The sequence below is a fragment of the Ruditapes philippinarum genome, unplaced genomic scaffold (genome assembly GCF_026571515.1).
Source record: "Ruditapes philippinarum isolate M1 unplaced genomic scaffold, ASM2657151v2 ctg54_1_1_1_1, whole genome shotgun sequence".
Classification (NCBI taxonomy): Eukaryota; Metazoa; Mollusca; class Bivalvia; order Venerida; family Veneridae; genus Ruditapes; species Ruditapes philippinarum.
In genome coordinates, this window is record NW_026866108.1 from 165,204 (window position 1) to 177,669 (window position 12,466).

The following is a 12,466-nucleotide window of genomic DNA, read 5'->3' on the forward strand; positions in this document are numbered from 1 at the left end:
CCCCATAATGTTTGTTATACAACACCACAAAAGCTGTAGCATGGACCAAATGCCATGCAGAATGTATTAACATATCCTATGGCAATACATTTATGTCCTCAGTTTAGAAATGACGATGGACTAGAAGTCTACCATTTGAACATAGAGTAATTGAAAAAAACACAGAAAACAACACCGTAAAATATGTTTAAATTTTATTGCATTTAAAATCCCATTTCAAAGTACATTCAAGCATGTAGAATATGTAAAGTACATAATTGCACAAACCAAATGTCTATTTCTGTATATACATGTTATAAAGTGTACATAAATACATGTAAAGATGGGAAATATCTTGTATTGTAATAAATGCCCTGCTAAAGATGCACATTTAACTTCCCCCATTGTGAAAGTAGATTCTCCTATTGTTACAATAAAGACCGCCATTGTGACAGTTGTGTCTCGCATGGTAACAATAGAGTCCCCCATTTTAACAATAGTTTTCCCCATTGTGAAACAGCAAACAAAGCAACATGTTTTGTAAATACTGAAAATAGTTTCAATTTTGAACAAGAGCACCGCTAAGCGGAGCATTATATGCCCGAAAATGATTTTTTTTAGTAAGGATTAAGCATTTGAAAGACATGGGAATGAAATAATTTTACTACGACAGATGGACAGAAAGACGCCAGGGATATAATATAATATAAGCAAATTTTTTAGGGCATATAATTAATGTACTCAATATAAGTGATCATCCTATGAAGTTTGACAGTTGAAAAACTGTTAACAATATTAAGGTCATTTGATACTGACCTTTAACCTTGTGACCCCAGTATAGATATGGATCTTTTATTCAATATAGGCAATCATCCTATGAAGTTTGAACACTGTAAGCCAAATGGAACTTGTTTTATGCTCCAGAAAGCACAATTTCAGTGGTAAGGTCATTGTGACCCTGACCTTTAATCTTATGAGCCTAAAATCAATAGGGGTCATATATTGGACATGGCTGTTCATCCTATAAAATTTTACAGTTGTAGGTTGATTAATACTAAAGTTACTGAGCGAAAACTGTTTTCAGTTTTAATGTAATAGTGACCTTGTGACCTAAAACATAATAAGGGTCTTCTACTCAATATTGACAATGATCCTATTCAGTTTAAACACTGTGGGCCAAATGGAACTTAAGTTATGCTCCTGAAACTGTTTTCAGTTTTAAGGTAATAGTGATCCTGATCTTTGACCTTATGACCCAAAAATCAATAGGGGTCTTCTACCCAATAAGGACAATCATCCTATGAAGTTTGAATATGGTGGGCCAAATGGAACTTAAGTTATGCTCTGGAAACTGTTTTCAGTTTTAAGGCAATAGTGACCTTGACCTTTGACCCCAAAATCAATAGGGGTTTTCTACACAATATGGACAACCATCCTATGAAGTTTTAATAGTATGGGCCAAATGGAACTGTAGTTATGCTCCAAACAATATTTCAGTAATTTCCGGCCTTTAATGCCCAGTATAGTTTGTGCCCAGCTAATTCTTGTATGTCACTCAAGGACTGATAGATGAACAAGTCAAGAACTGATGGTCAAACAATTCAAGGACTGATGGTCAAACAATTTAAGGACTAATGGACAAATATGTCATGGATTGATGGACAAATAAGTCAAGGACTGATGGACTTATACATAGACACATGGCCAAACTGATCAAGGAGATATTATAAATGTATACTGATAACATGACAGTGACATTAAACAATAATAACACAAACACATTTTGAATCAATGGGTACACAGTTCAAGAAGTAGTAAAAATGTCAGAAGTGTTGTTGAGAAGTATTTAGTGGAGTTTCCTGAAGAATAATTAAATGAAAATGATAAAAACTGGACCCCTTAACCGTAACATGTACACTTTCCTATTCCAATGATTGAAAAGATAAATATCTAGAGTAATACTGCTGACATTTTGACTTTATGATTTAGAAATAGCTAAGGATTTTTCAGTTGCTTGTCCCATTTGCCTCCCCATTTGTGGACCCATTTTCAGACTCTTCACTTCTTAAAACCTGCAATACATAAGTAATCAATTTTTAATAGACAGACATTTTTTACTGTAACAAATACCAACAGATAAAAGCAGTAAAGCAGTCAGCAGACCTAGTTGATGTTTTGCCCTAGTTGTTTAAATGTCTTAACATCAATATCTGAAGTTTCACATGCATAATTGACAACATAACTTCAAGTCTTAATGTCTATGGTAAAGATAGAGTTATAGAACCTGATTTAACAATCATTCCTTATATCACAGTAGTTGTACAACACAACTTTGTAACACACATGACCTGTAATGTTTGAGGTATAAGTTATAGAGACTCTGACAAGCTAAACCAGGTCAAATGTCAATTTATCAAATAGTAACAATAGACAAATGTAATATTACATTTCTTTTTATTTTTTTGCATTTTTCAAATAATTTAAAGATAAAACGTTCTGAAATTACTGTATAAATGAATACATTAAATAAAACATAAATTCTTAACAAATCTGTCATAAAACATTGTCTGTTCTTGCTTGACTATTCTCAGTACTTGATAGTAAAACAAGAGCCTGGATAATGTAAAATTTTCTAAGTTCAAAAAGGTCAATAATTCTGTCAAAAATCCATGTTAGAGTTATGGGTCTTGAACAGTGACCTCCTATGATGCTCTCAAAACAAGTATGTTAAGTTTCAACTCGTTCCCTTCTGCAGTTTTGTCGATACCAACTTGCACGCAAAAATTTAATCAAAGTGTGAAGCTGGATCAATAGATCTCCCTATTCTTTGTAAAGTTAAGCTAAAAATGGAGCCTCTCCAAACTCTAACCTGCTGTAACTGAAAATGATTACCAGTACAGCAATAAGCTGGTTTGCACACCTACATGTATGCAGTTTGACTAGACTCTTTTCTGTTGGCTGACCATAATGAAGATTAGACAAGTATATTTAGAAATTTCGTGGATTAAAAGTTAAACAGAGAAAGGAACTGTGATCTGTGAAACCATGTACCATACCTTTCTTGCAAACTCTGGCAGAATGAATGCAGCCTTGTGAATGTCTGTGTTGTAATATTTGAGATCCATCTGCTCAACTTCTTTATTACTTAACTTACGTACAGGTTCTCTAAACACTGTATCCTAAATAAAAGATAAATAAATTAGTAATTAGCCAACCCTGACACTGAAATTAACATATGACTCTTGAATGGGTAAACAAAGAGGAACAACTCAATGAAAATTAATACAAGAGTAATTAGTCTAGTTTTCTGATCTAAAATATGACTCTGAAAAAAAACAAGAGCTGTCCGTAAGACAGCGCGCTCGACTTTTTTAGTGCTTGCCTATAATACAAAACATTGACAGTTAAGGGCCATAATTCAAATAAAATCTTTGACAGAATTACCTTCTCCTGGACATGTTTGGGAATCATGATTGTAAACAAGTATTCCAACTTTCAAATTAATATCTCAAACAGTTCAGTCAAAAAGTGGACTGGTACTAAAAACTTAACCAAGATTCTAAGTCGATAAAAGGCCTTAATTTTTAAAACAAATCCTTGACAGAGTTACCTTCTCTTGCGTACAGATGGGGGTAATGATGTGAAATAGCATTAAAAGTTTCAAAGCAATATCTCAAAGGGTTAAGGCAATAAGTGGATTTTACCCATATTCAATGTATTTTCTAAGTCAAAAAGGGGCATAATTCTGTCAAAAACCTTGACAGAGTTATGTCCTCTTGTCTGTTGATGAAGGTCGTGATGGTAAAACAAGTATGGTCAGTTTCAAAGCAATACCTCCAATGGTTTTGAAATAAAGTGAGGTGGTACAAAAAACTTAACCAAGATTCTAAGTCGATAAAAGGCCTTAATTTTTAAAACAAATCCTTGACAGAGTTACCTTCTCTTGCGTACAGATGGGGTAATGATGTGAAATAGCATTAAAAGTTTCAAAGCAATATCTCAAAGGGTTAAGGCAATAAGTGGATTTTACCCATATTCAATGTATTTTCTAAGTCAAAAAGGGGCATAATTCTGTCAAAAACCTTGACAGAGTTATGTCCTCTTGTCTGTTGATGAAGGTCGTGATGGTAAACAAGTATGGTCAGTTTCAAAGCAATACCTCCAATGGTTTTGAAATAAAGTGAGGTGGTACAAAAAACTTAACCAAGCTCAATACACTTTCTAAGTCAAAAAAGGGCCATAATTCTGTCAAAAACCTTGACAGAGTTATGTACTCTGTCTGTAGATGGAGGTTATGATGGTGAACAAGTATGGTAAGTTTCAAAGCCATACTTGTAATACTTCTGAAATAAAGTGGGGTGGTACGAAAAACTTAACCAAGGTGTGACGCCAACGCTAACGCCGACGCCGGGGCGAGTAGGATAGCTCCCCTTTTCATAGAAAAGTCGAGCTAAAAAACCCAAAAAACCATCAGTGGTATCTAAAACTTGCATAAAAAACATAACCAAACATAACCATGGATTTCAAATTAACGGAGTAATATACTTGAGTTATATGTCATGGATAGTGACATACAATTACATTGTATGATCTCATAGAAAAGTAAAGCTTCAAGTGAATAAATCTGTAGTTAATGTGACATGTAGTTGCATGAAAAACCTTAACCAAGTGTTATTTTACTGGCATTGTGCAAATACTGATGCAGACAAGAGTCAGACTGCCTTGCAAGTTGCATTGTGAAGTTTTTAACAGCTAAGCGTATTGGATTTGTACACCAGGGATAGCTGGTTTGAATTTTTAGTTCAGCTATATTTGAAGATAAGTAGTCTTTCACTTTGGGAGAATTACTGATTTGTTTTCCAAGAAGGCCAGTTAGGTTGATTGACAACCAAGATATGTTCAAAAATGTGTTAAAGTGCAAGTAAAACCAAAAGAACAAGAACTATATTACTTTATTCAATAACTTGTAAATTTGAATTACCTATGGCTAATGACCTTTACTTAATGTCCATTAAAAACAAGTTCAATATCTGATGAAACATCTACAAATTAATGGTTAAAACCTAAAATAAAACTTGAGAATTGTAGCAATAAACAAATAACATGCTTTTTCATTTAAGTTATATATATGTTAATAAATTTCACTTTTACACTATCAGAGATATTTCTACACCGAAGAAGACACAACAATGCACTTGTCCTTATTGTCTCCTCTGTATATGATACATTTATATTACTGTACAAAAACACTGCATATATTTACAGTGGAACTTATCTAATAGTTGTAAACCTCTACCTCTGTTATCATGCATCAGAAATAGAAAACACTTGATAAAAGTCATTATACACTGTTACTTTAACTTTTTTTTCAGAAATATCGTCGACCCGATTATCCACATCAACTATTTAACTTTGCATTGTAAAATTTTTTTTTCCAGGAAATAATTGTGCTGTTTAATTTGTTATCAAATTACATTCTTCTATAATAAGAGATATACAGAAAAAATTTTTATTAATGTTTTAAAAATTTTCTTTTCTCAAAGTATTTACACAGTAAAAAAAACTTTCTACAGTTTTTCCCCCAGCTATTACTACTATCAATGACACTGAAATATCACCACTGTTAATATAGTCCAATAATATTTCTTTAGTGACAAGTTAGGAAAAATAGGAAATACATCTTGGTTGTATAATATTGCACATAATGCCAGTACAACCTTAGTGATTATATATCTGCACATCTGAACTCCTTACCATGCAATATTTTATAACAACAAACACAAAACCAAGATCTATTTCCTAAATATTCACTAAAATATACAACATACAGTAATTCCACCTCAACACTAAAAAAAGTTCATTGGAACAATTTGAAAACAACAATAAGGAATAACAAAATCAATGTAACTTACAGGGTTTTTACTGCAGAGTACAAAGCCAATTTGTCCACTAGGATATGTAGGTATAGTTGTGAAGGCGTAATCTGTGACGGGATACAGTTTCTTGCAAAATGTCAGCATAGTCTTGATGAGGTCCAAATGAAGCCAGAGACACTCACCTGAATATTATATAATACATGTTAGTTTACATTATGTCATCTTCTTTGTTTAAATTGACCCTTAACCTCATGAATTGGTGTTATGAATTTACCCTGCTTTGTATTTGAAAACTGCATAATTAAAGTTAAAGAAATTTCAAATTGAACTACTAATGGTACAGAGCACTGCACAGAAGTGCTGGCTGGCCTGACTATATACTGATGGCACAGACTAAACTAACATTAATATTGTATGTCAAGATAAAGTTTTTCTGCGATAACTTTATGCTTATAAATAATATTTATATATAAGCCTATCTTGCATACATTTATGTTCTATAAACAAGTCAACTTGAATAAATATAGAATATTGAATGGGTAAAAAAGTATGTAATATAAAATTTTATTCATCACATACTCAAAATAAAGACTGTTTGGAATACAAAAGAATAATTTTTCATTGACTTGCCTACAGTGTCATGCTAATATTTGACGTCACATCAAAATATATGTACGTCAGCAATACTATTTTTATGGAGTCACAAATCAGCGTGGGTATGTAATAATACATTCTAATGTGTGATCTTGAACTCAGAAACATTGTGGATACTATTAGATACAAGGTTTCCCAACACAACATTATAATCTCTGATATATGCTCATCTTTGTCATTAATTATTTACTGAAATGATCCATTTTGAATTTGAGGCAGTCAGTTTTAATTTTATTACATTCAACAGTGTTTTTATTTAGTTTTGAGGAGGCCCAAAATATATTTGAGACTGTCATTTTGGCTTCCAGTCTCCTCAAATGACAACTCTTACAATTTAAAAATAATAAATGTCGTTTGTTGACATGATGGTACACTTGAATGTATTGTGCACTAACCTTGTTATTTGGGAACAATCTGATGCAATAAAAACTTAACCTTGACATAATAGACTGATACAAGATTATCTTGACATAATAACGATGCTACCTTACCTTGACATGATAAGACAGATGCTTAATTATCTTGACATAAAAATGATTTTAGCTTACCTTGACATTATAGACTGATACTAGATTATCTTGACATAAGAATGATGTTAGCTTAACGTGACATGATAGACTGATGCTAGATTATCTTGACATAAAAATGGTGTTAGCTTACCTTGACATGGTAGACTGATGCTAGATTATCTTGACATAATAATGATAATAATGATGTTAGCTAACCTTGACATGATAGACTAATGCTAGATTATCTTGACATAATAAAACTGATGCTATATTATCTTGAAATAATAATGTTGTTACCTTACCTTGACATGAAAGTATGCCATCAGGTTTTAAAGCTGTTTTCATGAGTTCATAATATGATTGTTGAAATAATGTGCAAGCAGGTCCTGTAATCATTTAATAAACAATTTAACAGACAATGAAAACAAATTACTGTAATACATAAATACAAACAATTTACTTTATCTGTTGTTAACATTAGTTGCATTTCCAGATTTCAAAACAGATACACTACAGCCTCATTATAACGCTCATGTTGGGGTCCAATGTCTCAACAACGCGTTCTAACAAGGCTCTCATAAGAACGCTCATTGCGAAATTACCGCATTACCGCACCCACCGCCTATATATATAACCAGGGCTGCCAACAGCAAATTTCAAAATCAGCGGAAAATACGCCGGGGGTCAAGGGGGCTGCGCAAGCCCCCTTTGCAGGTCCAGGGCAGAGCCCTGGTGGGGGTTCCGGGCTCCTGGATTCTGATGATTTGGTATGCCCTAAAATCAATTTCCTGGACTCTAAATTTGACAAATATCCGACATTTTGACGCATTTTGACAACAGACAAGAGCGACAATGTAAACTGTAATTTGATTGGTTATTCTAAAATAGAATGCCGGAAAAGACTCGATATGACCAATGAGAAAAGCCCTTACAGACGTACCATAGGCGGCTAGCGTAACGATAAAAGCCGAAGCGTGCCGGTTTTTGGGTACTGTATAAAATATGACGAATGAATTTATTGTCTTTGTCGAATTTACATCGATCTCAAAAATGACCCAGGAGCTCACGAAATCCGCGGATTTCCGCGGATCCGCGGAAAATCGGCAGCCCTGTATAACGCTGACGATTTTTACTTACTGTTCAATGAATATCGACATTATCTTTTTCTAAAACAATTCAATGATGTAAACATATATTATATTCACAAATAATACTAATTATATTTAAAAGAAACAAAAAACTTTCGAAAGAAAAACATAAATCATGAATGTAGTGTAAACAGTTTGCCATTACACTGTAATTTACAGTCCAGCTTTAGTTGTGTCCCCTAGTTAATCAAACGCCATTTATTTCCTTCCTGTCATTTACAGTGCAGGAATTTAAATTGATTTTGGGCTTGTGTGGGTTATTTAATTCAGCGAGGTTTACATGTCACATCTATGTGTGTGAATTTTAATTTATTTATACTCACCACCGGTTGCCCATGTCACAGTTTAATATGATATGAGTTTGAGATTTTGTCTGACTGATGGACAGGTAAAACAACAAAAGAGCAGATAAACGCTAACCTGGGCACAATTTTCACACCTTTGGCGCTCATAAATGTCCTAATTACAATTGTTTATTGTACTTGACCATCAAATTAAACAAGCGTTATAGCGTGCTATAAATCTAGATCTACTTTTTTTGGGAGCCAAGGTCTATGAGCGCTATACTGAGATTAGCGTTATAACGGAGTGCGATATATCGAGGCTACAGTGTATAGCATTTTAGTCTAATTCCTGCGACCAAAGAATCCATCAAAGATTAATTACAGCTAAAGTCTAGTTCTGTCAACTAAAAGTAAATACAAAGGGAGTTAACTCACCAACAGGATCTGAGGAATCTGTGATTATAACATCATATTCTCCCTGATGTTTTTTCATGTACTCAAATCCATCTCCTACATGTAACTTTAACTTTGGACTAGAATAACTCTTTGCCATGTCTGGCAAATACTTTTTTGAGACTTCTATGACTTTCTATGAAAACAAATATAGAAATACACATGTAGCAACAGGATAATTTTTTGTAAACTGCTATACTTTGGCGTACAAAAGGTCACAGATGGGAAAGTATAAAGAGCTGACAATAGGACTGCATGCTTAACTATTCTCAGCACTGGATAGTAAAATTAAAAGCTGGATAATGTAAGAATTAACAAAGAAGAAGATTTCAATCACAAAATTACAAATAAAGTACATGATATAGTTATGAGCTTTTTTATAAAAAGATTCTCTACGCTCAGGTACTTGTTTGGTCAGAAACAGTCACAGAATGTATACTGATCAATACAATTCCTGAGATTTTAGTAAAAAAAATCTTATAGTTTTACAACCTCCAAGACTGGTCAGCTTGCATTAATTTATTAATTGTGTAGGCGATGGCTCTATACTGGTGCCCAAGGCTAATTCAGCAGGTTAAAGAATTATAAACAATAGATACTTTACCTCATCTATCTCACACTGATGTACCTCCTCCACATCCGGGTGTTTCACAACTTCTCTCAATATACCACCATCTCCACCACCTATTATCAATACCTGGTGACAGTAAAACACATCTGATACTATACAGTTTGTCAACCAATAATCTAGACAGCATAATTATATAGAGGATATTTGTTTAGTTTAGTGTAAGATCGGAATATATTTCACCGAGTGAGCACCAAAAGGTATAGTGAAATATGAACTTTTGGTGTTCACAAGGTGAAATATATTTCGATCTTACACTAAACTAAACAAATTCCTTTTTATTATATGCAAAGAAACGTTTTAAAAAGACATTTAACCTAATACTAAATGAAAAGCGCGCCAAATAATAATACAACGTGACGTCATTTACGATATCACGTCATTAATTTGGTTCCCAGTACTGTGCACGCTGGTATTTCACTGAAACAACGTAAGGGGCTTAAATTCAAAACAGTGAAATTATCAAATTGATAATTTCACTGTTTAAAACAGTGAAATTATCAGTTTTATATCACTGATATATTTCTATAAACCACCGAAAAGCATGTAATAAATAATTTTATTATACCTCATGTTTTACTATATAGCCAAATCACCATGGTGTTATTTTGATCTTTCATCCGGGAAATGAATATCAACCGGTCAATGATTTTTTGCAATCTCCAGACATATGAGTAATCTATATAGACTTAAGAAAATGAAGTGTTCTAATTTTCTCCCCTGATAAAAGTCAATGATGAATGGCTGTCGCTTACCCTGAGAGACATGTGTTATTTTATAATATAAATTATGCCTTCTGAATTCAGTTTTGTGTCAAGTCTGTTCAATCAAGTACAATAATAAGAGATAATGGCCTTGATACCAAAGTGAATGTATTCAAATCAAACATTAGCAGTGTTTCAATAAAGTGATAAATGTTCAACTTTACAAATCACACAAGTGTTAGCGTTTTTTTTTCCAAGATGGATCAGTGCGAAATGAACATAATTCTTCATTATGTAATTTGAGTTACAGCAGTTGTGATTGATTATCACACCTTTACCAGTTTGCTATACTTAAGAAGTCATACACTGCTATTAAAAGTGCTAGATAAGTATTGCTTACTTTGTTTTTGTTGTTGTTTTTCTTTTTTCAGTTTAAAACAGTGCTCCAGAAGTGAAAGGTAAAATCAGACAATCCATCTCAAAACATTTTTCGTGACAGTAACATTCTATTCAAAGATTTTCATCAACATTTGGTTACACCCACTTGCATTTAAAATGAATATGTGTAGTTGTTAGCATAGATACTTTTTTTTACCATTGCTGCCCATTGAAACTCACAGTTTTCTACTGACATTTTGCATACATGATTGTATAAGGATAGGTGTGTACCTTGCGTGGTTTAGGATGAGCATTGAGGGGTATATTAGCTAACATCTCCTGGTATGAGAACTCATCTCTCTCCGTACACTGTATCACACCATCTAATACCAGCACATTACCATATGTCTCACTGAAAATATAGCATTCTCTCACTACAATCTTATAATAATCATTATATTTTTTCACAATTATCCTAATCTATAAAACTTCGGCAATGTCTTGGAATATTTGATGACTAAAACTTGTATATTAAAGTAAAGAAAACGAAATGAAACATATATATTTATATTATTATGGCGAACCCGAAGAGAAGGCCTTCTCACAAAGTGAGCATTACGGTAAAGCAAGTATCTTCGAGGGATGCCTTTGAAAATTTTTACTGGAAGTACAGCAAATTTATGACTTGAACATATGGTTATTTTGGTTCCCTGTCCTATTATATAATATTTGGAGCATGCCAGAATGCAGCTGGTGGGTTTAATAAATATATATTTTTATTATTATAGATCTATATGTGAGAGAGCTCGTTTTCAGGCCTTGCCTTGTTCAAATTACACTCCTGGTCTATTTCAGGATGAAGGAATTAGAGTAGACAGAGTAATCATAACCTTTGGGAAGAAAAACAAAACAAAAAACACACACACACAAAAAAGAACAGCAACATTGTAATAATGTTGAAAATAAAATTTAACAAACGTGACACTATGACATAACCTATGATCTATGTCACGTTTCATACTTTAACTTCATGTTCATGATGACGTTGAACTTTTAAACAGTTAAATTTTAACAAATTAATTAAAAATTTTAAAAACAATCTCCTGGAACTTTTTTTTCGTGAAATAGAATTTCCAATTTTAAAGACAACCCCCCCACAAATTTTTAATTTACTAACCCCTCTTTTAACGGCCATCCTTTTTTATCTTGTTGACAGCTGGGCCGATAATCACGCTATTTCCGTTGCAAAACGCGCATGCGTAAATGTTAACGCAAAACTCTGTTATACGGTATCAGACAATTTAAAGTAGGTGACGGGAAAAGTCGAATTATGTCACAATTACATGCATTTTATGCATTTACATTTAATTTAGCTGCGACTTCAAAGCATAAGGGTTGGCTATATTTTCAAGTTTGAAGAAACAAAATATAGCATAACCCTCGAATCCATCATTATTATTTTTTCTTTATATTTGCGCTTCCCTAGAGATTCAGTTTGTATGTCACACTAAAAAAAAAAAAAAAAAAAAAAAAAAAAAATACATCAACAAAAAAACAAAAACAAAACATTGTTAGGTTTGATCATGCCACAGCTTTTTGATGTAGTATGTTTTGTTAATGGCTATCAAAAGTATTGATAAACAACGCATAAAAGGAAAATGTGACATAACATTGGATAAAACAGCCAGATACATGTATATATATATATGTATATGTACGTTCCTGGTCAAAACAAACCAAATTCTTGATTTGCTTGTGTACATACGATTAATAATGTTTTTTTTTTTACAAAATTATTTAAATATTTTCCTAAGCGTGGAGTTAGTCTATAGTGAAAACATTTGATTGGCCAT

General features: G+C 32.9%; 1 protein-coding gene across 1 annotated transcript; it reads right to left on the minus strand.

Moving 5' to 3' along the window:
- Positions 1-182: 182 nt before the first annotated feature.
- On the minus strand, positions 183-11,808 carry LOC132731361 (spermidine synthase-like). The gene is made up of 8 exons (XM_060717535.1): positions 11,791-11,808; positions 10,905-11,093; positions 9,508-9,600; positions 8,886-9,039; positions 7,321-7,404; positions 5,892-6,037; positions 3,036-3,158; positions 183-2,051 (listed from the first exon to the last, which is right to left on the minus strand). The coding sequence occupies exons 1-8, from the start codon at positions 11,806-11,808 to the stop codon at positions 1,986-1,988; spliced, it is 873 nt and encodes a 290-aa protein (XP_060573518.1). The 3' UTR covers positions 183-1,985.
- Between the last annotated feature and the right edge of the window lie 658 nt (positions 11,809-12,466).

Bases quoted from the DNA above. Each gene is read 5' to 3' on its own strand.
- LOC132731361 (XM_060717535.1), bottom strand. The intron at 6,038-7,320 runs GTAAGGTAACAA...TATAATATTCAG, and splicing joins TGGCATACTTTCATGTCAAG to GTGAGTGTCTCTGGCTTCAT. The intron at 2,052-3,035 runs GTATGGTACATG...TATGTATTGCAG, and splicing joins TGCCAGAGTTTGCAAGAAAG to GTTTTAAGAAGTGAAGAGTC.